Here is a 27,032-nt window from a genome sequence, read left to right as displayed (position 1 = left end):
CCCAGGGCCATAGTTTTCAGAGTCCATGGGAATATGGACTTCTGAGATTCAGTTGCCTGGAACCATGGATAAAAACAGTGTGTGCAGGGGCCAGAGATTTAGCTCAGTGGTTCTGGCGCCTGCCTTGCAAGCGTGAGGTCCCAAGTTCAATCCCCAGTACCAAAAAAAAAAGAGTGTGTGCACCCACAGGGTCCTTTTAACCCTTCCCTTAACATCAGCCTGCAAAAATCGTAGGAAAACTGATCAAATCCTTTTCCCCCATGTGTTAGTATAAATGGATAAAACACTGGATTTAGAGTTAAGAAGTTTGCATTTATTTTAATTTAGAAAAATGATCAGGAACACAACATACACTACTAACCTAATTCTGGCATAAAACCATTGCTGCCTGGTTATAAATTCTGATTCACTCAAGGAATGTCATGGACACTTCATGAAAAGCTTCCTTAGTGTTCTGCTTTATAAAAGTAAAATGTAACCAAGAACACCCTCTTAGCAGATGCAGAATAAATTAATCCCAAACAAAGGTAGAGAGCAGGGCACCCACACCACCTCCTGCCCATCTCAGGCTCTCATCTCCACCCTGGAAACGTGCATGATGTGAAGCCACATTGCGCCAGCCAAGGAAGATGCTGTCAGGAGTAGAGTGATGCACATAATACGTAAACATATGATATATTCTTATATAACATATTAAATGTACATGAGTATCGTACATGTTGTGTATAGGTAACCCAGACTTATCCCATGCCTTTGCATAAGCAGGGCCTAGGAAAGCCTGTTGGTTTCTAGACTATTCCATTAGAGTGGATATTCACCAGTGACGTCCTGAGAAGGGTAACTCAGCACGGAGACTCCACATAGTCATTGTCCAGCCCCCGGCGGAGCCGAGCTGTGAGGGAACGGCTGATGACAATCACCCGGGGTGCCATGCAGTCTTCCCTTCGGTGAAGAATGTTCCAGATGAGCATGGCAGCTGCCAGGGTGGCCAGGAGGCAGGCACCAATGTTCAGGTAGCAGGACCAGGACAGGTTGGTATAGGGGCCGATTCTGTAGAATGTCACCAGACCAATAACCAGCACAAAGCCTGCAGATGGAAAAGAAGTATTCAGGAAGGCCTACTCTGAGCCAGAGCTCTTCGGAATGGGTACTGAGCTGCTTCTTATTGAGCCTTCTGTGAGCCCTTATGGCCTTTGGACCTGAAAACTGTGGGGAACGCAGAAGGAAATGAGGTCCAACGTGCTATCTCAGGAACCACTAGGTTTCAGGCCACTTCCCCTCACAGCACCCACACCTAACTCCCTGAGCCCCAGACAGACCCAGCAGTAACCTTGTATTAAATTGTACTAAATCCACCTCTAACTCTTACAAGTGCTTAGTTAGTTCAAAGCCCAAACACAGTATTTCCTAAATCTTATCTAGAAGCAGAGTGCTATTTGACTTAGTCCATATTCTTGTTGTCAAGAGTTTTCTTGTTCACAGCTTTGCTTTTGGAGGAAGTAGAGGTTTGCTTGTTGAATTCAGGATAGCCTGGAACTTGCATGTGTGGGAAGAGGGCAGGGCAAGGATAGGTCCTCATTCAAGTGTCTCTTTGGTGTGCCTGGTTTCCTTTCCTTCCAAAGAGAAACGTCTGGTTTCAGGTCTCCCTGTGGCCTCTGTACCCCACCCCCATTTCCTCCATCTGGTTTTCTTCTTCCTTGCCTCTTCTCCCTTTTCTGGAGTCTTGACACCAGGGAAGAAGGGGTAGGTTGTGGGTTGCCTTCACCAATACGGGTATGTACTCTTTTAGATAGGAGTTAATATCACTCTCTCATTTACCTTTTTTTTTTGGCAGGGTCTCACTGTGTAGTTCAGGCTGACTACCTTTGAACTCATGGCGAGCCTCCTTCCTCAGCCTCCCCATTACTAAGATTACAGGTGTGCCACCATGTTCAGCTCATTTACTTTTGTAGTGTTCTTTAAGGAGTGCCAATGACTTGATTTCATTGGCTCTTTGAAAAGGAAAACCAGGGGCTGGGGATTTAGCTCAGTGGTTCTGGCGCCTGCCTCGCAAGCACAAGGTCCCGAGTTCGATCCCCGGTCCCAAAAAAAAAAAAGAAAGAAAAGGAAAACCAGGGTTACCTGCCCAGAATGTGTCAGCCTGAATAATAAGACCCTGCTATTTGATAGAAAATCCAGCACTGGTAGAGGTACAGGTCTCAGTTGGGCTGGAAACCCAAATGGGAGGTGTCTTAGTTACTTTTTTCATTGCTGAGACAAAATACCTGACACCCAAAGTTAAAGGAGTAAAAGGTTTATTTTGGCTCACAGTTTGTAGAGGTTTCAGTCCATAATCAGTTGGCTCCAAGGCAGGATGGCTTGCTTAGCAGAGGGGCATCACAGAGGAGAAACAGTTCATGGAAGGCAGAAGGCAGCAAAAGCAATAACCAGCAGGTGGCAAGTGATCAGCAACAGCATCCCTCTTTCTGTCTTTTATATTTTTGTCCAGGCTATCTGCCCTTACACCTTTAATCCTAGCATCACACCATTAATCCTAGCATCACACCATAAGTCTATCCCAACATCACATCCCTGATCCTAGCATCACACATCCTAGATCCAGCCACCTCCAAAAAGCCCCACCTATAGTTGCATGAGGCTTTGCGGGGGACATCTAAATACAAGCCATAACAGCAGGGATGAAGGTAAAGGTTCTCCATGCTGCTGCCCAGGTGCTTGCCCAAGTGGCTTTGTTCTTCCCTACAGCTTCAAGGACTCACCAGAAATGGCCTCATAGGCCATAAGACCCAGCTAGAGCAAGAGTGAGAAAAGCAGGCAGAAACAGAGGCCTGGGCAGCCCAGTGAGCCCTGAGCTGCCCCTACCAAAGGCCAGCCCAACTTCTTCCCACGCTCCTCCATCTATCCAGGTGACTTGGGTGCCATTATTCCTTGTACCAAATATACGAGATTCTCCATCATGGAGGCAGGCCTGGAGCATACTGTAGCCCCTCTTGGACTTGTCCACATCCCTCGCTGGGCTCTGGCCAAGTGAACCCTCAAGCCGTCCCACCACTGGCCTGCATGTTGACACCTATTTGTCCATTTAGGATGGTCCCTGCACTTGCAGCAGCATTCCTTGCTTTCCTCAGAAAACCCAATCATACATGGCCTCAGAACAAAGAGCAGAGAAAGATGGGGACAAAAAGAGATGAGATGGGGACAGAGAGGGAGAAAGGAGATAACAAGCTTGACTTCTCTAAAATACAAACATTGTGATCTCATCATCACCATACCTTCCAGAAAGTATGAATTGAACATTTGCCTGCCTCTACTTTGTCCTAAACAGTGACAGTGATTAATCTATGTGAATTCTCTGTAGTACTTTCTGGGGCCTTTTATATGTGGAGAACTTCTAGATACTTCCTTTCTAGTAAAAATAGCACTCCACTGTGACCAAAGGAAACTTCTAGCATTTCTCCACTAAAGAACAAATGCTCTTCTTATGACTTCTTTTATATTAGTGGAGTAAAGCAGTTATAACTGATGTTTTGCAAAATGGAAATAAAATACTTTCAGCATTCATTCCCTCCTTTTGCTGACATCTTTGGGCACCAAGGGAGTTCATTGTAGTTGTTTCAGGAGCCGAAGAAGTGGAATTGAAGCAGATTGTTACATAGGGCACCACCTTGTTTCCAAGAGGAAGGATAATAAGCAAGGCAGTGTGTGAGGGCTGGAGAGCCAGAGCACAAAGAGTCACCACCACAGTGAATGAGTTAAGGGAGTTTGCCCAAACAGCAGCAGCTGAGTGCTACCAGGTGTTCACCCACTCTGCATGGCAAAACCTATTCTCCTTTTTCTCAAGCTTCTTCCCTTGAGTTTGTGTGTGCTACAGAAACATTCTTAAAATCTGTTATGTGGCCCCATGTCTAACTCCCCAATATCTTTCATTAAAACAGAACAGTGTAGCCAGGCATGATGGCGCACATCTGTAATCCCGGCACTCTGGGAGGCTAAGGCAGGCGGATCACAAATTCAAACCCAACTTGGGCAACTTAGCAAGAGCCTGTCTCAAAAAATTAAAAAAGGGCTGGGAATGTAGTTCAGTGTGAAGGCCCTGGGTTCAATCCCTAATACAAAACAGAAAAAAAGAAAAAGGAACAAAGCCGAAACAGTGTGAAGGAATTGGTTTCTCACAGCCTTGTGGTAAACTACTGAGCAGGGTGGAGCCCTGCCCTCTTAGCTCCCTGTCTGACTTGGGATTGGACTGAATCACTAATGTATAGAGAGGGTCTGGATATCATTTTCTCTGGACTCTTGTGAGCTACTAGAACTTGATTATAATAGCTGATCTTGAGCCTTCTAGAAATAACTGAGATGGCCTCGCCAGACTGGAAAGGTTAGCAAGAAAACAAACTTGAAGTGTTGGCACATGCAAAGCAGAGGAATCGTCCTCTCATGGATAAGGCCATGCAGGAATGTGAAGGTATGGCTTTGTCACCTGCAGTTCCATACCCAGGAATGTCAATGAATGGAACTGGTACATAGTTACAGCCTCATATCAGCTACCTCTGGAACACGTAGTTGGAGTGGACAGCCCAGCAGTGGACTGCGGTGCAACAGGGAAAGGGGACTCTTGGACACGGCACCAGGGAGTCATAAGGGACACACATAGGAGAGTCTCTCTGTACACTGCTTAAACACAGGCTCAGTTCAGCAAGCTGCCTCTGAGGAAAACTCCCAGGGAATAAAACAACCAAAAAAATCTGGACATGGCTGGCCGAGCTCAGGAGAAGGAGGGGAGTGGGTTAGGATCATCTCATCATTTTTGCAGGAGTCACACATGCTTTGTTCATTTTTGTAGTTATTTGTTTTTTGGGGTTTTGTTTGTTTGTGTTTTGAGACAGGGTCTTGCTGTGTACTTCAGGGCTGGCCTTGGACTCACTGTATAGCCCAGTCTGGCCTGGAACACACAGCAAACCTCCTGCCTCAGCCTCCCAACTGCCAGAATCACAGGTGTGTGCCCCCACACCCACCTTTGTTGATTCTTTGTATGGATATTTCCCAGTGAAAGTGGCCAATAATTCCAAGTGCAGCTATTCAGATTCTGCAGTCAACAAGCGCTTGCAGAAACTGGGTGTGTAGCAGACAGTGTATTTCCATGTTTCTAGGCCTGTGGCTGTGTTGACTGCCTTTGCTAAGGATGTGGCATCCAGCATTCTAACACACTGCTCCCACAGCCCACTATGACCTTCATAAAATATGCATTATGTCCTTCATATACTTAACACACTCCTGTGGAGCTGGGGATTTAGCTCAGTGGCACCATGCCTGCCTTGCAAGTGCAAGATCCTGAATTCGATCCCTGGTACCAAAAATAAATAAATAAATAAATCATCTCTGTGGCTTTCCCTTGCCTTAGAATGTGACTCCAAACCTCATTCTTATGGCCCTGCCTGATATCACATCTCTTCCCTTACCACCACTAGCTTCCTTGACTCAATCACTGGCCCTTTCTGCTCTTCCTCAAAGGTGCCACATCCGTCTGCCCTGGATGTGTCCTGGGAGAAGGGGAACCTGTCTCTATCCTTTGAGGCTCAGCTTAGAGTTGTGCACATCATTACTTCTTTTGTGTATTTACCCTTTGGTGGCCCTGACAACTCCCCTTTGGAGGGCAGACTTCTGGGGCTGGAGCTCATCCCACGCATTGACTGTGGTTCCCCAAGGACTATAAGTAATTACTTGCTGACTAAATGATTCTAGGCAAATCATAGCAGATGTGGAACAGAATTGAATGCAGCATGAAACGGTGAGAAAAGAGACAAAGGGAATGCCATCATAGGCTTTCTAATTGAAGCCCCATTGAAGTTGGTGCCTTTCAAGGTCCATGGAAGGGCATGTCAATCCTAAGAACCAATTTGCATTAGCCATGTGTGCCTGTATTCACCTGACCTGTCGAGACCCACTCAAATGCCAGGGACCATGGTGGGCTTAGCGCTAGCACTCACAGATGGCTGTAGCCCACTGATTTGTTCTTGAGAAACTGGCATTTCTGGGATAAAGATGGAATTAACTGCTGCACCTGTGGGAGCTAGGGAGTAACGCCTGGCCCACCCTCCCAGGGAGTGGCATTTGATAAGAGTGTCTGACTTAAACAAAAGTTGTAGGTACTGAACTCTAAACAAACTGGGGAAACGTGACATCCTGGAGTAGATGTTGGCAGCATGAGAACATGGCATGTCCCAGCTCTGACAGGCTGCATCCTCAGGCCCACAGTGGGGTGAGGGGCCTAGCCACTGGCAGGGCACCAGACGTGAGAGTTGCTCCCCCTGCCTACCCACATCAACCAACATCACAGAGTTACTTAACCATGTTACTTTAGTGTGACTTCTTTTTGTTTTGGGCAGTTTGTGGGATCACGCCCAGGGCCTCAGACATTCCAGACAACTACTCTACTACTGAGCTGTACCCCTAGTTCTTGGCTAACTTTCTTAAGATCAGCATAGTATGTTTTGAAAATGGGTAAGACTATTTTAACCACTTAATCTATGTATTGGTTCCCCCCGTGGTTAGCTGCATTTCTTACTACCTATGCAAACTTGGGTTTCAAAACATATATCTACTAAAAATATTTTTTTTTCAACACTATCTTTTATCCATGTGGATACATTGATTAAAGAAGTGCAGGGCCAGGGATCTAGCTCAGTGATTTCACTACCTGCCTCGCAAGCGGAAGGACCTGAGTTCAATCCCCGGTACCAAAAAAAAGAAAGTAAGAAGTGCAAATTCATATGTGCACAAATGACCTGGACATAGCCACCTACCTTCTATAAATCTAAGTTAGTATAAAGATAGTAGCTCAGGCATGAATGCAGAGCCCAACAGATGAACACAGTTCACAAAGGAAAAATGAGCAAACCAAATCTCCACCTCTTTCGTCATTAGTCTTAAAAACCACATGTTGGAATTCAGCAGCACATGGCACTTGGCTGGTTTTGCAGAGTTCCAGGTGACTTGCTTCTCATGCTGGGATGCAATTCAGAGGCTGCACTTCATTTGCTTTTTTTCCACAATAATAGAAATTCTACATCTGTGCCTTGTGGAAAGGTAACTAAAGTTTCACACTCACATCACTCATCTGTATGAAGACCATTGTTGGGCTGGGGATTTAGCTCAGTGGTTCCGGCGCCTGCCTTGCAAGTGCAAGGTCCTGAGTTCAATCACCGGTACCAAAAAAAAAAAAAAGACCATTGTCAACTTCAGTTTTGTTTGGTTCAACTTAGAACACATATCAACAGGGAAAGGGGTTATGAGCAGGGAGAAGTCCTCTCCTACCCCAGTGGGACAGGACCTTCAGAACACTGTACCAGACCCTGAACCCCTGGGGAAACCTGAGCACATATGGGAAAGATGATAAGGCCAACTCAGGGTCACGTCTCCTGCAAAGATGGGACCTTGGCATACAGAACAGGCCTGGGATACAACCATTAGAGAGCATCATGCAGCCGTCATACAAGTCCTGCTCTGAGCCAACAGAGGAGGCCTTATAGACTGAGTAGGTATTTGGTTTGAGAGGATCATCCCTGTGTTCCATATGTCAACAGTAAAAAGCACAGGAAAATAGATGTGCATGGCTTCACACACTCCCAGTGTCACTAATCTTTATTTCCTAACAATGATGAAACTGTACTATGGACATCATCCTGAAATGAAGTTTGCATTGACTTTCAGGACCTTTTCTGCTTGGGAGAGATACCAAGGACTGGAACGAGATAGACCAGGGTGGCTGAGGCTGGCCTTCAGCTCAGAGTTTCCTACTTTAGTCATTCCCTCCAGTGTAAAGTTCCCTTTCTCCTCAGTATCCTTTCCCCTGAAGACTTCTTCCAAAACTTCTTTCAGTGATGTAATCAGTTTGTCCAGAAACAAATCTAAGAGAAGAGCTTCAGCAAACACTAAAGTCTGCACATGGGATTGATTCCATCTCCATGAAGTTGTGTTGCCAAAGCAAACAGCCTCTTCCTATGAGCTGGCCAGCCGCGGGCGGTGTGAGTTACAGCACGGCCAGAACATGTCCCTTTCCTCTCTCTTTTCCTTCCTGCCTATTTCCCAGGGCTGTGGCTTCTGTCACAAGGCCTTCCTTTTGGAACAACTGAAACATACGTGCAGGTGGCATTAGAGGAAAGACCCTGGGGATGACCCCTGGTGCTCTCATATGGCTGCAGACCAGCAAGCAAGGTGCCTATAACTTAGACCCGTGTGGCTGGATTTTAAAGAGAACACTGTCTCAGACACCACTGGGTAGCATTTGTGTACAGCAAGATGGTAGTGACCCAAATGGTTGTCTATAAAGGGAGATTTGGGGTGATGAGGTCTTGTGCTTCCAACAAAGCCCAAAGCTCCCAAGTGGTCTCAGTGGAGGGGGAGGGGGGAGTGGGAGGAGGAGGAGGAGGAAGAAGAGATGAGGAGTTGTGGCTGGGATACACACTGATGCTTGGGGATTAGGTAAAATAGATAGAAAACTGAGTGTTCCAGACCCAGTGACGTCGAACTGAAAAATTATATTTTTCCATGACAAGGTCCCCCAAGTCTAAGAAAACAGCAGATAACTCCCTTCCAGCACCAGGCATGGTGTTACACACCTGTAATCCCAGTACTCTGGGAAATTGAAACAGGAAGATTTCAAGTTTGAGCCTAGCCTAGGCAATTTAGCAACTTAACAAGACCCTGTCTTAAAATCCACCCCCCTCCAATGCCAGGGATCATACTCAGGACCTTGCACTTGCAAGGCAGGCGCAGCACCAGTGAGCTAAATCCCCGGCCCTGTCAAAAAAATTTTTTAAAAGCTTAGAAGGGGGACTGGGAGGTACAGCTCAGTATAAAGGCCCTGGATTCAATCACCACTACCGAAAAAAAATCCCTACCAGTGCCTGAGATGCTTAGTTAGTACATGTTTATCAACCCTACTGACCCTTTGAGGACTGATAGCATCAGCATCGTCAGGGCTATAAACTAAGTATGAGTATAAGTTTTGGTATCATAAGAAATTAAATTATTCCAGAGGAGGAAAAAGGAAGCTAGTAAGTATGAATTTGGATTAGGCTTGTGGCACCATTTGAGCAGATTCCATGCTGACTGAGCCAGGAGATAGCAACATACAGTCCAGCATCAGAGCAGTCTTTGTGACCATTTCTGAGGATGTACAGTGAAGCATTACAGCTTCCATGGAGACCAAATTACAGAAATCGAAACATGGGTGGTCAGAAATGGACAAGTGCATGGGCTGGGGATTAGCTCAGTGGCACCACACCTACCTCGTAAGCACAGGGTCCCGAGTTCAATCCATGGTATCCAAAAAAAAAAAAATGGACAAGTGCAAGTTCACCAGTTTCGAAAAAGAAAGCTCTGTATTGCACAAGCCTGGGCCTATTGGTTAGCTTCCATAAAAGGATGCCTGCTGTAAGAGGAGAGAAAGACCTAGCTGCCACCACAAAAGCAGCTCAAGATAAAGCATGAAATAGTCAACTATTATATACAACCTTTCCTCAGGATGTCCCTGGGCATCACAGAGATAGATTGGTGCTTGTGCTGTGCTCAGGACTTTTTTTTTTTTTTTTTTTTTTAGCTATTTACTACTGTTTTCCAAAAAAGGGATTGGAAGTGGGTTATATGAATTATAGTGATAATTTGGATAAAAGAGGGTTTTGTTTTGTTTTGTTTTTAAAAGAGGAAGTAGGATAGAAGCATGGCTTTCAGGGTCACATAGTTGCTCTCACCTGTCAGGACTCCACCTCTCATCTCTAAGGCTTCCAGGAAAAAAGGGAGACAGTGCTGAGCCCTGTGCTTCATTAGGATGCCATAGGCCTTCCCAGAGACTGATGAAGGATGCCATGCAGCCACTGACCAAGGGGACAGGGATGGTCTCACCAACTTAACCCCAATGCATGCTCGTACTAGACTGCATTGGGCGGCAGAGTTCCCCTCAAGGCTCCAGTGACAGGCATTGCCCTTTGAAGATGTAACTTGAACCTGATACATAGCTCTGCATAGTCACTAAACTGTCCCATCCAAGACTTATCTTTGAGTCAGTCATAGGCAGCAGCACCAGGGCTTCTGTGTGAGGACTGGAGGAGAAGGTAGGAGGGATGCTCTTGAGACACATGAAGCCCACAGAGCTCTTCCAAGGACAGCCTGCCCACCCAGGGTGTATGGTGAGAGAGCCTGAGTTCTGCATTGGGGTACTAGTTCCTCAGTATGGGCATCACCCAGTAGGACTGCAAGGGAGGGCCAGAGTGAAAGCACCAGCAAACATAAGACAGTGCACCGTGAGTTGGGGTCACATACTCCACTGCACGTGCAGATGGCATAAACAACAGAGGGCATCCAGGGACTCCTGGCAGACAAGGAAAGCATCAGGTGCAGAACCCAGGCCATCTGCTCCTGAGCAGTGCTGTAGCTTGGACACACCTGAGAGAAGTGGGAGTGTCCTCAGGAGCCATGGAGAGCAGAAGAGCCTCCTGAGCCGAGCGGCTAGGGACACACCCTGGCTCCCTTCCTTGCTCCAGGTGCTACATGGTGGCACAGGAACAGAGGTTAATACCCACTTGCTATTTTCACAAGCCACTCATCTTGACCCATTCAGCACTCCTTTTCCTCTGCATCCCTTGTGCACAAATAGAGACCATGAACGAACAGAGAAGCCGGATGTGGTGGTGCATGCCTATAATCCCAGCACTTGGGAGACTGAGCAGGAGGATCAGTGCAAATTCAAGGCCAGCGTGAGCTACATAGCAAGTTCAAGACTAGCCTGAACTACATAGCAAGACCCTGTCTCAAAAAACAAAACAAAACAAAAAAACAGGGCTGGGGATTTAGCTCAGTGGCACCGCGCCTGCCTCACAAACACAAGGTCCTGAGTTTGATCCCCAGTACAAAAAAAAAACAGGCAGAGGTAAAACAAGAGAAGAGGCTCTGAGAAAAACAAAAGAAGAGAACAGAGAAGGTAGAAAATGGCCCACAGAGAAAGCCCAAGAGAGGATAGCTGCAAGACCTGCACTACACGAAATCCCTGTGTGAAGAGGGCAGGAGATGGCACTCAGGCCTCAATGGCAAGGCCTGCATGCTCAGCTGCTCACACTAGGGGCTCAGGGACAGCAAGGAGGGTGCCAGCCCCCATCGGTGGCCATACTAGTACATCGATCCATTCATATCAGATCCTTCACTGGGGTGATGAACACATGAGTAGAGATCTCACCATTGGGCACTATCAGGAAGGCTTGTGTGTGCTACATTTGCATGAGCCAATGGATAGATTGATGGACCAGTCACTCCCCAGAAGGGCCTCAGGACAGGGAGAATAGGAAAACTCAGGCATTGTGTGCCTGTTGTGGTACCAGATACCACAGAAAGAACCAAGAAGACAGGAGGAAGAAGGAAGAAGCTGGGAAGACAGCAAGGAGACTGGTATGGCACTGCCGCATGACAACTGAAATACTGTCAGCTTCCCTGTCTCCTGAGGACTGTGACAGTGCTCCTCTGGCTACACTGTGCTTGCATATCTAGGCCTGCTGCTTTCACACAAAGTGTACCTCCTTCCCAGGGAAAGTGCAGGTTTTCACAGAGGCATCCAGTGTGCAAGCAGCACACTGATAGAATAAGGAGCAGAAAGGAATTTTTCCAAAAGATAAAATAAAAGTAGGTTTGGAAAATCCTGCAAAAAATTGGAAACATGACCAAGGGATTTAGCTCAGTGGTTCCACCACCTGCCTCGAAAGCACAAGGTACTGAGTTTTATCCCCAGTACCAAAAATAAAATTGGAAATAGCACTGCATGTGCTGGCTGAATGTGTACGGTAAACCATGTGACACCTGATGTTCACATTTCAGACCCACACCAATAGTAACTTCCTATGGTCCCTTGGAGCTGCTGCCCTTCAGGATAGAGGGTTGAGTCTTACCAACCCAAGTCCTCGTGAGTGTGGCACTGGTGTCCAGAAATGGTAATAGAGTGAAGAAATGAGTGTAAGCACAGACCCCCCCCCCACTCTAAGCCAAGCAAGGAGTTCTCCCCTCAGTTTATTGCTCCTATTGGTAGCCTCCAGGTTTTTTGAGCCTTCTCCATTCGTTAGTACTTTCCTTTCCTCTTTTCATTAGCATCTTTTCTCCCCCTGCCCGCCCATCTCACCCCAGCCCTAGGACTCGAGGTTTGCTTGACAACAGGTAATAGCAGGCGTTTCCTCGTCCTGTGACAGGACATCCTGGCGCCCCATAGTCTCTCTCTGGCTTTAAAACAGACCCAAGCACAGGAAAAAACCCAGCGCTAAAATTAGCAGTGTGATAGAAGAAAGGCACATAGCTGTTCTCTGTACTGTTTGTCAATGAAATGAGTCTAAACAGGCCAAATGCATTTCCTTTTTGGGCAAAACAGACTTGTGGGTGATGGTCAGACAACAAGAAGCGAGGCAGCATGAGAAGGCAAAAGACATTGGCAGAACTACCCAGGCCTACTCCTCAGCACACTGGATTTTTCCACTGGCCTCCACCTGTCTGAGGGTTTTTGGATAGAGACTGGTCCAATCTTTTCAGAAGTCATACTGGCCTAGAAATATTCAGAGATGGGATCTGGTACCCTGGCCTTCCCCTCACACATTACAGGATAAGGCCCTAAGAGGCCCTTAGTGCTTCTACCCCAGGCCTGGTAAAAGACAAGTCAGGTTTTTTTCATGGAGGGCTTTTCCCAAGTTTTGTTTTTTTTAAAAAAAAATACATTATTTAGGAGCAACATTCTCTTCTCCTGAAACGAGTTTTCTGGAGGCAGGCTGTCCATTCTGACATGCCAGACTCATGGTACTTCAAATAACTCTAGAGTCTAAGGGAGACATAGTAAGAAAAATAGTGATCAGTTTGATTATCCTGCTAGAGGGAATTATTTTCACAGTCAAGAACTGTTACTTTTATTTTTTGTGTCACTAAAATATCTTTTTTAAACATAACTTTTGCAGGGCTTGATGGTACACACCTGTAATCCCAGCACTCAGCAGACGGAGGGAGGAGGATCACCACAAGTTCAAGGCCACCCTGAACTACATAGCGAGACCCTGTCTCAAAATAATAATAATAATAATAATAATAATAACTTCTCCAGCCTTTTTTTTTTTTTTTTTTTTTTTTGAGATAGTATCTTGCTGGCCTTGAACTTACTATGTAACCCATGCTGGCCTCAAACTCAGGGCAATCCTCCTGCTTTAGTCTCTCAATCTCTCAAGTGCTGGGATTACAGGTGTGCACCACCACACCCGGCTCCAATCACATTTTTTAAATCTTCCATTTCTTCTTGAACAAATGGAATTTTAGGTAGTTGCTCATGGTAGAGGTCCATGGCTTCATTAAGAATAAGGGGCTCGCCGGGGATTTAGCTCAGTGGTTCCAGTGCCTGCCTTGAAAGCACAAGGTCCCGAGTTTGATCCCCGGTACCAAAAACAAAACAAACAAGAATAAGGGGCTGGGGGCCGGGGATTTAGCTCAGTGGTTTCTCTGCCTGCTGCACAAGCACAAGGACCTGAGTTTGATCCCCAGTACCAAAAAATAAAATAAAATAAAGGGCTGGGAATTAGAAAAGAGAAAGAAATAAATAAAGATAGGAAAGGAAGAAGTTAAACTGTCATTATTTGCTGATGATATGATGCTTTACATAGAAGACCCAAAAAACTCCACCAAAAGACTTCTAGACTTACTTGACAGATTCAGTAGAGTAGCTGGATACAAGGTCAACACTCAAAAAACAATTACCTTCTTATACACAAATAGCAGACTCACTGAGAGAGAAATTTCGGAAATAATTACTTTTAGAATAGCATCTAAAAAAAAAGAAATATCGGGGCTGGGGATTTAGCTCAGTGGTTCCGCCACCTGCCTCGCAAGCACAAGGACCCGAGTTCGATCCCTGGTACAAAAAAAAAAAAAGAAATATCTAGGAATCAATCTAACAAAGGAAGCAGAAGACCTCTACACTGAAAACTACAGCACTCTGATAAAGGAGATCGAGGTGAATATAAGAAAATGGAAAGACATCCCTTGTTCCTGGGTAGGAAGAAAAAACATAGTGAAAATGGCCATACTTCCAAAACTAATATATAGGTTTAATGTAATGCTGATTGGAATTCTAACAATATACTTCACAGAACTAGAGAAAACAATCCAAAAATTCGTTTGGAACCAGAAGAGACCTAGAATAGCAAAAGCAATTCTAGGCTACAGAGACATGGCTGGGGGTATCACAATCCCCAACTTGAAACTATACTACAAAGCTACTGTGATAAAAACAGCATGTTACTGGCAAAGAAACAGACCCAAGGATCAGTGAAATAGATTAGAAGATGCAGAAACAACTTCAGACATACTCAGCCACCTCATCTTTGACAAAGGAGCCAACCACCCTCATTGGAGGAAAGATAGCCTATTTAATAAATGGTGTTGGAAAAACTGAATTTCAACCTGCCAAAGATTAAAACTGGACCCATACCTATCACCATGCACTAAACTAAGATCAAAGTGGATTAAAGATCTAAATATTAAGTCAGAAACTCTAAACTTGCTGAAAGATAAGTTAGGTAGAACTCTTCAAGACATTGGCATAGGAAAAGACTTTATGAACAAAACCTCAGTAGCACAGGAGCTAGCACAAAGAATCAACAACTGGGATCTCATCTTACTAAAAAGGCTTCTGCACTGCAAGAGAAACCACCAACAGAGCTAAGAGACAACTTCCAATCTGGGAAAAAATTTTTAGCAGCTGTGCCTCAGACAAAGGACTACTATCTAGAATATATAAAGAACTTAAAAAAATCAGACACCCCCCCCAATTCAAAGACCCAATTCAAAAATGGGCATCTGAAATGAACAGACAGTTCTCAGACAAAGAAGTAAAAACAGCAGATAAACATACGAAAAAATGTTCAACATCACTGGTCATTTGAGAGATGCAGATGAAAACACTGAAGCTCAGTGGTTTCGCCGCCTGCTGCGCAAGTGCAACAACCCGAGTTCGATCCCCGGTACAAAAAAAAAAAAAACACCGAGATTCCACCTCACCCCAGAAAGAGTGGCTGCTATCAAGAAATCAATAACAAATGCTGGCGGGGGTGTGGGGAGAAAGGAACTCTTCTCCATTGTTGGTGGGAGTACAGACTGGTGCAACCACTGGAAATCAGTATGGAGATACCTCAAAGAACTAGGGCTACAGGCATTTGACCCAGCTATTCCCCTGCTGGGTATCTTCCCAAAAGAATTAAAAGAATCATACCACAGTGATATATGTGCACCCATGTTTATAGTGGCACAGTTTGTAATAGCTAAAGCTTGGAAACAGCCCAAGTGCCCATCAACTGGAAACTGGATAAAGAAGATGTGGTTTTTTTATAAAATGGAGTACTACTCAGCCATAAAGAACGACAAACTAGAGACATTTATAGCTAAGTGGATGCATATGAGGCCATACTCATAAGTGAAATAAATAGGACACACATGTGTAAATACCAGAGTTTCTCCAGTGTGAGAAACTGAAAGTGTAAATAAGGATTAAAATGATTAAAACGAATAGTTTATATTTTGAAATAGGAAAAGGTCCAAAGGTGTAGGGGTGGTGGGAGGGGAAGGGGAAAAGAAAGAAGGCAAAGGAAAAATTATGAGAAAAGAAAAAACTGGAAACGAAATCTATGTAAATACGGAAGGGCACACAGGTAATGGGGAAAAAAATAACCAAGATACATCATGTACAGGTACAAGCACCCAATGATAAATGTAAATGTATTGTATATCTAAAAGGTACCAATAAAAGAATTTAAAGGAAAAAAAAAGGATAAGGGGCTGGGGATTTAGCTCAGTGGTTCTGCCCACCTGCCTTGCAACCGCAAGGTCCTGAGTTCGATCCCTGGTACCAAAAAAAACAAGGAAAACTGTTTCTCTGTTTTATGCCCCTAAGTTCAGCGGAGGGCAAAATGGGCAACTTTCCTAAACATGTCCTGTCATTTGGAATGTTTGTGTTTTTACACTCAGTTGTGCAGGAGGGAAGGAGGCAGAATTAATCCTCTCTCACATTTCACCTATCTCACTATTTCTCAGAGCCAGTCAGTGCAGACAGAAATGACCCCATTCTGCAGTTGGGTAAACTGCAGTTGCTTCAGGGATTTGCCCAAGTTCACATCCACTAAGATGTGGTTCCATGTCTCTTGCCACCAAGCCCTGTGTTCTTCTACCAGGACTTCAGGATCCCTCCTCCTTCCCTCTGACCAGGCTTTGGGAAGTGACTTGCCCAGGACAACACTTCGTTCTATTCATAGTGTTTAGCCCAATTTCCTGACTCCCATCAGGCCGCTTCCCAGCACATGAATACCTGTCAGCCCCATTCTGGAAATTGCCTTTCTCAAGAAAGAGAAGGGCCCAGGACCCATTATTCCTAGAATGATTCACTTCGGATATCCTGCCATTTCCTCTCTTGGAACGATGCATTTGACACTGGAAAGACTGCCATTGTGTACCACAAAGGAAAGGTTCCCTGTACTCTAGTCCTGTGGACCAGACCAAGAGCTGGCTTGCCCCCAGTGAGCACCACAAACTTCCTACTTCTTCCAGTTGACCATGATCCTGTGAGCCCACAGGATAGACAAGAGACCCTCTGTCATTGGGGGTTACAGGTGGATAACTGCCATAGTTTCCAACACTGCTCCAGACTCTCCCAGAACAAGTTTACGGATTATTTCTGATAGTGCCGCCACTTTTGCCATTTAAAAACAGGCATCATCGGGGCCAGGGATTTAGCTCAGTGGTTTCACCGCCTGCTGCACAGGCCCAAGAACCCAAGTTTGATCCCCAGTACCAAAAAAATAAAAACAGCATGGTGTTCTGCTTTGTCCCACCTTACCCACAGGAGGCGCTACCCCAGCAGTAGGGAGGGTGTTGTAGGCTCAGTGTGTAGAGGAGGCTCTGTTCTTGGTGACCTAGTGCTCCTCAAAGCTGGGATTCCTGGCCTCACCAGAGCTCTCTCCCCTGGACTCAGGGAGGCCAGGTTAGGATTGCATCTGTGTTAATAGCCAGGATAGGAGCATGGGTGTGTGCTTGTACCTTCTCTACTCTTGGACATGTTATCCTCACTTTGCCTTCTACTGCTAGTCCTAAGAAGGGCCTTCGTTGGCCCCAGCTAGGGCCTCTAGAAGCTTCAGTTATAGCAGAGCCCACATTCTGACCTCCCTGCCATACCTTGGCTGCTGGGGGATAGCAGGAGGCTGGGGTGAGACCTGAGGTGACCCTCTGCCAGGTACCCTACAGGGACAGTGGAAGGACAAGTCGGGATGATCCCCACAGGCTTGAAAAAGCAAAGCAGGTCACCCCAGTGGCTAGAGCTGCTTTGAGGGGGTGGGTGGTACTGGGAATCAAACTCGGAACCTTGTGCTTGCGAGGCAGGCAGCGGAACAACTGAGCTAAATCCCTGGCCCTAGAGCTGTTTTTAAAATGGACAGAGGTGGGACAGATCCAAACCCAGGTGGTCATGTCCTCAAGCTCCTAGGCCTTGAGTACCTACTCCTCCCTTGCTTTACCTTTAGCAATGGGTATGACACATGGGACCTGCCTGTGGCCATGTTTGGAGGGACAGCTGGCAGCCCCCCTTCAAGCCACCCAGTGACATCAGGAGGTCCCAGCAGGCCTGCCAACTACTGTGACTACCCTGGGTACTTACTTGCCAGCTGGAATGCAGCAGCCATGGCCTCCTCCCAGCACTGGGACTCAGGTGACATCAGAGTCAGGCCTGTCAGCCCTAGAACAAAGGTGAGCTGACCTACAGCCAGCGCTGCTGTGGCCACCAGGTTGCAGGCACGCATCATGTCAAACTGTACTGTTGGGTGAGAGAGAGAAACAGGTGGTGAGTAAAGGCAGGCCTGGCCTCTACCCTCCAAGATGGCCACTCCCATTCTGGATCTCTGCTAGGCTTTCTCTGGGCAGAACCTTCTGGGTGCACCTCACCACCCCCACCCCCAGGGCTGGTACTGCCTGTGCACCTCCCTGGCCCATAGAGGCTCCTCACAACCCCAGCTTGACTGCATCCCAATGGGGACTGGCCCTTCTTTATGATTTTTTTTCTTGGGATAGCTGTTGCACAAAGGCACTACATAGTGGGTGGAATATGGGAAGAGGAATCAGTGCTGGCAGTACAGGGTTCCCTGCTCCATGTATCCCTCGGAAGGCCTTTCTTGGCTATCTCTCAAGTTCAGCCTTTCTGGGTCCTGAGAGTTTCATGCTGACCCCCCTCCTTCCTTACAGGCTAAGGACTTGGGCCTTTGACATTAAGAAGCCATTACCGCATTCCACTCTTTTTAACCTCCTGTAGCCAGAGTGGTGCTTGAGCTTTGCCCCTACCTTCTTTGCCCCTCACCCCTTTCCCACCCTCCCTACAGGAAGAACATGAGCTAAAGGTGGGTGAGCTGAAGAGGAAGGGCACTGCCTGCAGGGGTAGCTGGTTGCAGGTCCGGTTGAGAAGTTTGTTCTCTGCCATCGATACCCTGTGCAGAAGCTTGTGCAAAACCTTGGTGGCCTTTGTAGGCTCCAGTTTATTCTAGAATCTATGGCAAGTCTGTTGAGCACAGGGGGAAGAAAGGGGCTGTGCTTCGAGGCTGGGGGCTATGCATGTTTACAACAACCTGAGTGTTTCTACTTCTTGAGATTGTCTACTTCTTGTGATTGAGCAGTATTAAGTATTAGTTCAGAGGTTCTGATTCACTGTTAAACTGTTGGAAATAATGACTCTTCAAAATGCTAGCCTTGAGGTTTCAAGGTACTCTTCCAAAAGTTTGAAAGAGAAATATACAATTGGTCTTTAAAATTAGATCACTGAGGACCAGGGATTTAGCTCAGTAATTCCACCGCCTGCCTTGCAAGCACAAGGTCCCAAGTTCGATCCCCGGTACAAAAGAAAAAAAAAATTAGATCACTGAAAATGTCATAATCACAAGTGTAAGAACAAGCAGAATCTTAGAGTCCTGAAGGACTTTCCTCTTAGATGACCACTGATTATCATTCTGGCCAAAATGGGGCCAGGAAGGCACAGAGCCTGACCCGAGTCTCATTTGACCAGGGCTCATGCAGTTTTTGTGACTGAGTAGGGCCAGCAAGAGGAAGGCCCTGCTTCCAGAGACTTGTTAGGTGCTCAGCCTGCTCCTTACAGAGCATTGATGGGAAGTCAGAGGTGGTTGGGAGAAGGTTAGCCGTGGTCTACTCAACCATGGGTGGATGGGTGTGTCAGCCTTGGCCCTCAGTGATAGTTTTCATTGAGGGGAGGGGACAGGCCACTGTACATTGTGAGCTCCTAAGTGGTTGGAAAGGTTACGTGTGTGTGTGTGTGTGTGTGTGTGTGTGTGTGGTACTAGGGATAGAGTCCAGGGGCACTGTTCCACTGAGGTACATCCCCAGCCCTTTTTATATTTCATTTTGAGATAGGGTTTCATTGAGTTGCCAGGCTGGCCTCAAACTTATAATCCCTCTGTCTCAGCCTCCTGAGTAGCTGGAATTACAGGCATGTGCCACTTCACCTCGCTTGAAGGGTTACTTTGAACTGCTGTTGGTGATATCAGCAATTCTATAGGGTTCTACTTAAATGTTTATTGAAATGAAATTTGGGTTGACAGTTTAGCTTAAAGCTCTCAGGTTCAGCATCAGCCTCTCTTGCCATGTTGTGCTAGATCCTGTACCCTGTTGGGCACACAACAGGCATCTCTGCCCACTTACTCTACCCATGGCCAAGCCCCCAGCTCCCCTCACCTGCACACCAAAAGCAGACCCTCAGGCTGGTGGGTAACCACCTAGAGTGAGGTAAAGCTGTAAGAAGATATGCATGCCTCAAGGTAAGAGTCCCCAGGCCACAGAAGTGTCCTTCAGCTGGCCAGAGATGTCTGCTCGATTCTTGGTCTCAGCTTTGCTCTTGGGAGCAGCTGTGTCCAGAGGCCTCCTCACCACCCGGATCACTGAGAGATACTGCAGGAAAAACATCTATGTGCTGGGGGAGCAGGAGCATGGGGTCGCACTGAGCATTTATTTAAAGCCCCATGAAGTGTGGTCCCCTTTCCTTCAGGTCTTTCTAGGCCACTAAAGCAACATTAGGAAAGTTACCACCGTACATGAGTAGAGCAGGGAGGGACATGCTCATGGAATCCTGTGCCATGGGACCATTGTCTCTGTCCAGGGCCCCAAGGGTACCCACCTGTCTTCAGCCAGGATGAGATTTGTGATTCATGCTTCTTGCTGTCTTGTCTATATTTAGGCTGTGGAGTCACAGTCTTTCATAGGTTTTGTGCTACTTCCCACCACCAAGGGTTTGCCTGTTCTCCCCATTGTATTTTGAGATGCTTCCTCCTTGCTGTCTCCTTCTGTCATTTGGAGCTTGAGAGGCCCTTCCCATATCCTAGGCTTTTCCAGCATGCCTGCTCCAACCTGGTGGTGATGTAACCAGCTCTGAGGCCAGTAGGCCTTATCATATGCTACATATGTAAAGAGCTGTGTGGGATGGTTGTGGTGACACATGCCTGTAATACCAGCACTCTGGAGGCTGAGGCAAGAGAATCTAAAATTGAGGCCAACCTGAGTTATATGGTTAAGTGCTAGACCAGCCTGGACTACAGAGAGACCTTGTCTCAAGAAAACAGGCAAACAAACAAAAGAGCTGCATGTATATATGAGGCCCCCAAGCTACTAGACAGTCACAGCAGTGCATACACCATGACCCAACAGTTATGCCACCAGAGAAAGATGGGAGCTGCTGGATAGGACAGCAGTCACCACTTACTGGACCCTCCTGCTTTGCTGGAGCACCATGGCATTGCCTCTCTCCCCTACTCTTCTTGTAGTAAAGCAGGCAGCCACCAACAGGCTTCACTGCTGGTGACCAAGAGCTTGTGTTCTTTGATCCTCAGGATAACCACAAAACATAACTCAGATTGCTAGAGACCCTAACACACCTGTGTGATGCTTTAGGAAGGGAAGTTATGCAGACAGGCTGAGAAGAGCCTGGTCTGGTGGTCAGGAGACTTCTGGCACATAGCTGTCAGGTGAACCCATCCTCCCTAGCTCAGGCACAGCTGGTAATAGAGAAGGGTGGCACTGGGATCCAGAATGGTGTGGATAGAGGAGTGGAGGGTGAAGGGCTAGAAATGTAAGGGATTGTAGAAATGTTCCTTGAGCAGTGGCATGGCAGCCCTGTGGCATGGGACTCACGCACAGCACTGTATGGCTCACTGAGACACAGGACATGGGGAACCGAGGCCAAAAGGTCCTCGGTTCCAAGGGTGAGGGGAGGGGACTAGGAGAGCTGGGTCAATTTGCCAGATCTCTCTTGGTTCCTTACACTGGTTCACAGCCAGCCCTGACTGGTAATTACATGCTGTGTGCAGGAGGCCCAGTCCAGGCTTTCAAGTCCTTAGGAGGCTCTGTCCACATGTTAGGACTGTGTGCTCCAAAGACTCTTGCCAATACAATCTAGAAAATCATGTGTGACCATAAGATGAAGGTTGGTATTCTTTATGATGTTCCATAATCTGTACATTTAACATTCTTTATAGTCTCTTTTACCATTTATGTGATCCTCCAGAGATTCTGCTACTTTAAAAGATGGTAGAATTAGAGAGATGTTAAAATGTGTAGAGTGTTGGGCTGGGGAATTTAGCTCAGTGGCACCGTGCCCGCCTCAAAATCCCAAGGTCCTGAGTTGGAGCCCTGGTACCAAAAAAAATGTATAGAGTGTTGATGGTACAGGAACAGCAAAGCTGGCATTCTGAGCACTTCCTGGAAGGCCAGGAGAAGCCAGGATGAGAGTGGCTTGAGGGCCTCTCTGCATGGTGTGTAGTCCTGGGAGAAAACTACACCAGAAGACTACACTATAGGGGATTTAGCTCAGTAGTTCCGCCGCCTGCCTCGAAAGCACAAGGTCTGAGTTCGATCCCCAGTACCAGAAGACTACACTGCCAGAGCCGGGAAGGTAGTTCAGACCAACCCTTGGCCTGTCCTGACATTGGCCCTGACCTCCTGTCCTCCTCCTCCTCCTCTTCGTCTGGCTCTTCTCTTTGTCTCTTTTCCTGGCTACTTTAAGCATGCAGCACTGTGCTACAGACTATGGCATACCATAGCCAGCCACCCCACAGGCCGCCTTTTTGGTCCCCTGCCTATGGATCACCACGGGGAACACTCACAGAGTACCATGCCACTTGAAAGGAAGTGCTCTGGATGGAATTGCACCTCTCAGCCCCAATCCCATCCTCCCCAGGGGGCCACTTGGCCTTTCATCTGTTCCTGTGTCCCCCAGATGGTCCCTGTGAGAATGTGGCACAGAGTATCTGGCCAAGCAGAGGGTCAAGCCAAGTGCCCACCCAGCCAGCCTATCTAGTCAGGAGTGTTTGATGTCTTGCATGGCACAAGGGTATATGGAGATTCTCGGGCTTTCCTGAGAGCAGGAGTGGAGACTCCCTCTGAGGGAATGCTGTGGTGAAGCTGATCTGCCCCAAGGCTCGATTGTATGTTCATCTGTTCTTGCTTGTCCTGGGACTTTGGGTGTCTAACAGAGTGCATGAACCATGGGACACAGAATGAATGTGAAAGATGAGACAGAAAATGAGGACCAGAGAATGAGACTCATAGTCAAGTGGACCCAATGTTTCCAGTCCCCCAGATTCTCACAGGGAAGAGAGTCCTTGGTCAGAAATAAAAGCCCTGATGGCCACAGGGTACATAATGGCCAGCTGGTGGGAAATTGCCCCACCCCTCTCCATGAATACCCAGAGTAATGTGAGAGTAGCACCGGCCCTGGACCCAGACAAGTGTTGGACCTACCCCTTGGCCCCTGACCCAGCACACTGACACCCACCAGCACAGCACCCAACCAAAGTTCAAAGAATCATGGAGTAGTCCACATGCTTGTCCCCTGTTCCTTAGGAAGGACCTCAGGGCATAGAGAGCTGGCAGATGTCCCTTCCAGTCCCTACAGTGACATCTGGAAACTCTAAGGATATCCTCATGCCCATAAAAAACGGTGTGGGTTATGTGACCTGTCCTATATCCTCATTGTTCCCTAGACTGGTTCTCATGATGGAATTGTGAGGAAACCACACAGTCAGACCTGCGACACTGGCTGATGTGCTGGTGATGTGTGTCGGAGGATTTTATAAAGAACAACAGCTCCATGTGAAGGAAGATGTTTGTTAGCCCTGAGCTGACTCCTTCATCCAGGCAATATGTTTAAGCAGCTTGTCCCTTCCTGGAAGGCTGATTTTAAGACCATTTGGACTGTGTAGGGGAGTGTTGCATGAGTGCTCTTAAAGCTGACCACAGGCATGATATAAGGCAGCAGCAGGTGGCTGGCTATCTGTCAGGCTGGGCACATGGGAGCATGTGGATCTGAGCAGTGAGTTTGTCACTAAGCTGTGTGACTGGAGGGGGCTTCAATGCTGAGAGCAGCACGTGAAGCTAATTTGTAGTATTTGGCACCAGAGGGAGCAAACTTCATTGAGGGGAGAAGACAGAAAGAACCAACATCGTCGCCTCCACCTTGAGACCACTGGCACAGAGCCACATGGCCCATGGCCCATGGCCCAAGCCCATGGATTAGGATCTGCAGTTTCCCCTCAGGAAATGCTGACTTATAGCTGCCTGTTCCTATCGTTTTTCAGTTTCAATGTGTTAGTTTTGTCAGCAACCAAAATTATCCATTTAGCCTATTTTCCTAAGTTCTGTCTGTCATTCCCAAGAAGCTTTCAGTGGCGTTTCCATTGTTTGAACAAATAGTTGTAGCTTCGATTCATTGAGAGTCTGTCACCTGCAAATCCCATTTTAACTGAAGAAGAGTACTTAAAGAATTGCCTAGGAGGGCCGGGGATTTAGCTCAGTGGTTTCGCCGCCTGCTACACAAGCTCAAGGACCCGAGTTCGATCCCTGGTACAAAAAAAAAAAAAAGAAAGAATTGCCTAGGAGCTTATGAGATGTTCTAGGCAGGGCAGCAGATTCAGGACGGGGGAAGCTTTGAGGGCTGCAGGCAGGCAACAGTCAAGACCACCATATGGTCACAGGGACACAGGCTGGAAGAGGTCATGAGGGCCCTGTGTGTCCCACTGGCCTGTAGTGATAGATCACAGTAGAGGGACAGCTACACAAAATGCTCTAGGACTTCACCACGTGCCCTGTGACAACTCAGATGCAAGAGGCAGGGAGAGGGAAGTAGTGCCATATTTTCAGCTGCCAGGGGACACCTGGGCCATCAGGAGGCCTTGAGGCCTAGGATAGAGCTGAGCCTGACTGGGACTCTCTTCCCCTGAGGTGAGCCATTGCTGGTCCTAGAGCACAGAGTGAGCCCTGGGGCTGCATCCTTGCCTCCTGATCACCAAGGCCTCCAAGGCTATGCAAAGCCAAAGCCCATATGAGAGGCTTAGACACAGAGCCATGGGGTTCCTGGCTTCGTTTAGTCAAAATAATCATGGAATTCAGAGAAAGGACTCTCTGCTGACTCATCACACAGACCCAAATTCAGCTCTGTTTATCCAGCTTCTCAAAATACACTGAATTCTGAGAGCTTGTAGAAATTTTGAAAATGTTCATATAATTAGATCTTTCTCAAAAGAAGGTTATTGCCCCCTGCCTGTGGAGGACAAAGGAGGAGGCCTACCAGTCCTATTGCCAGCCTCCATTTCTTTCTTTTTTTTTTTTTTTCCCGGTATCAGGAATTGAACTCGGGACCTCACATTTATGAGCCAGGTACCACTGAGCTAAATCCCCGGCCCCCAAGCCTCCATTTCTTTGCCTGTGAAATGAGAATGATATTCCCCACCCAAGCTCCAAAGTCAAGGGCAGGGCTGCCAGGTGAGTCATATGCAGTCCATTACTCCAAGGTGGCCAGGACTCCCTCTGAGCACAGAAAAGATGCCTCACCTAAGTCTCTTGTTCCTTAAAGAGCAGTGTTGGAGAACCCTAACCTTGAGACTTATATAGTGTTTTGCAACAGAACTGGGATACCTGCAAGTCAGGCCCCCACCAGCAGTTACATATTAGGTAGCAAGTTTCTTCATATTTGCACCCTCAAACCTAATTTAAAGTCAAGTGTCCAGCTTCCAGCACTGTAAACAGACCTTAAGACAGTGGGATGGCACTTTGCCATCACCTAGCCTCCCCTGGTCCCTTTCCATACATCCCAGCTACTGTCAGACCACAGCAGTCTCCCTGCTCACATCCCTAAAGGCCCTGACCATCATGGACTTGAATTCAGACTCAGTCACATATTCTTACTCATCTGTGTTTATTTTACCTATTTAATACTTATTTTCAGCCAAGGAGAATCTTTCCTTTGATTTGTTTAGTTGTCCATCCTTTAGCTGTGCATAACGTCAGAGAGAAAGCCCCCACCTTGTTAGGTGACTTCCCTGCAAGAGGATCCAGAGGCAGAGTTTGGGCTGAGCAGGAAAACACATGCAGCCTTGCTCATTAGTGTAAGGGTGGGCATGGGGCCTAGCTTCCCTGTCCCCTGGTGGCCTGGGCAGAGCTTCCCCTCACCGATCCCCTCAGAAGGCAACAGAAACACAAGCAGACTCACGTTTGACAGTGCCTCGAGACTCCTGGAAACCTGCCGAGTCCGAGCCCCAGCCTAGCATCTCACAGTCCTGCCCAGCTCTGGCCCCAGGACTAGGGCCACCCCGGCCCCTGTCCGCCAGCCAGCAGGACCTCCACAGCCCCACACTGCGCTTGCGCCCATCCTCCAATGTCTGGTACACCCAGTTGGGGGTGAAGGCAGCTGCATTGTTGAGGATGAGGGAAACCAAGGCCACCAGCACAGCTATGGCCACGAGTTTCTGGACAGTCATAGCTGACTGTCAGTGCTGTCCATTTATCTCGGAGAGAATCCCAAGTCACAGTCAGCTGCTCTGCATCCAGAGAGAGCCACGATGCTACTAGGGCCGGCTAGAGAACATCACCACTCATTCTCAAAGGCAGTATAGCAGTTCCCACCAGGCACACAGAGATGGCAACTGTGTGGGGACAGGCCCATGGGACAGGTCCAGGTGAGTCGTTCACAGCCCTGCCTTATCCTCCCTCCTGAACCTGGAGTAGGGCCAAGTCTGTGCTGAAGCCAGTCGCCGCAAAGCCCATCTCGGAGAGGAAACAGGGGCACCAGCGAGAATCCAGAGTTCTGAGTATGCCGTCTTTCTGGGAACCAGAGGCCAGGGAGGCCACAAACATGCACCTCTTCGGCTGCAGCAGCGGAAAACAGAAAGTAACTCAAGAGGGAGTTGAACTCGTCATGCTCCTTAGAACCTGCTGAGGGAGGTGCTCTGATCAGGGCTGTGGGAGCAGTGCAGGTTCAGCCACCTCTCTGCTGCCTGGGCCCTGTCCTGGAGCCTCTGCTACAAGTGGCAGGTCCTGGAAAGCAGAGTGCCTGCTGCAAGGAAGCGTGTGTGTGTGTGTGTGTGTGTGTGTGTGTGTGTGTGTGTGTGTGTGTGTGTGTGTGTAAGTGTGTAAGCTCGAGTTTCCCTCTGTCTCTCAGCCAGAGGAAATGGTTGTTTTTGAGGCTGTTTTTGGTGAGGGGGAGGGCGTAGCCAACTGCAACAAATAGCAGCCCTGCCACAGAGCCAGACACTAACAGGATGTGTTTCCTGATGGGAAAGGCCTGGAGAGACTTCTCAGGCCTGCTCCACCCCCACCAGACCTCCTCCCTGCCTTCCTGTCCTAGAGGAGAAGGTGGGGATACTGGGTAGGCCACTTGGCTCACCTGTCACTTCTAAGCCTGGCCAGCTGCTGGGCTCAGGACCTGGGGAAGCTGAAGATACCATAGGCAGTCAGGATTCTGAGGAACCAGGCACCAAGCCACCCAGGCATGCCTTCTGTGCAGTAGGTGCCACGAGCCCATGATGTATCAGAGCTCCTCCCCACAGGGATTCTGCCTTCAAGTGGAGACATGAGTGCTGGGAGGGAGGAGAGGGGGGAGCAAAGTCGGGAGCAAAGTCGGGAGGCACTGCTCAGGCAGGGTGTTGCCTCCCAGCAGAAAA

The 27,032-nt window shown here is 47.6% G+C and overlaps 2 protein-coding genes across 3 annotated transcripts in view; one reads left to right on the top strand and one right to left on the bottom strand.

Moving 5' to 3' along the window:
* Positions 1-27,032, top strand: part of Ift140 (intraflagellar transport 140) — a 95,802-nt gene that overhangs the window by 50,382 nt on the left and 18,388 nt on the right. The window lies entirely within an intron of this gene.
* Positions 292-26,629, bottom strand: Tmem204 (transmembrane protein 204). The gene is made up of 3 exons (XM_004873743.3): positions 25,583-26,629; positions 17,705-17,860; positions 292-1,087 (listed from the first exon to the last, which is right to left on the bottom strand). Exons 1-3 carry the CDS (start codon positions 25,848-25,850, stop codon positions 843-845), a joined length of 669 nt encoding a protein of 222 aa, XP_004873800.2. The 5' UTR covers positions 25,851-26,629; the 3' UTR covers positions 292-842.

The sequence above is a fragment of the Heterocephalus glaber genome, unplaced genomic scaffold, assembly GCF_053883595.1.
Source record: "Heterocephalus glaber isolate CG9 unplaced genomic scaffold, H.glaber_assembly_v1.0 deba00001781, whole genome shotgun sequence".
In the NCBI taxonomy this organism is placed as follows: domain Eukaryota; kingdom Metazoa; phylum Chordata; class Mammalia; order Rodentia; family Bathyergidae; genus Heterocephalus; species Heterocephalus glaber.
Note: the sequence above shows the minus strand (reverse complement) of the source record. Positions and strands in the feature narration are given on the sequence as shown.

Excerpts from the sequence above, each read along its gene's own strand:
- Tmem204 (XM_004873743.3), bottom strand. The coding sequence starts at position 25,850 with ATGACTGTCCAGAAACTCGTGGCCATAGCTGTGCTGGTGGCCTTGGTT. Across the intron at positions 17,861-25,582 it reads GTCTCGAGGCACTGTCAAAC|TACAGTTTGACATGATGCGT; the intron begins GTGAGTCTGCTT and ends CTCACCCAACAG. Across the intron at positions 1,088-17,704 it reads TGCTGCATTCCAGCTGGCAA|GCTTTGTGCTGGTTATTGGT; the intron begins GTAAGTACCCAG and ends TTCCATCTGCAG.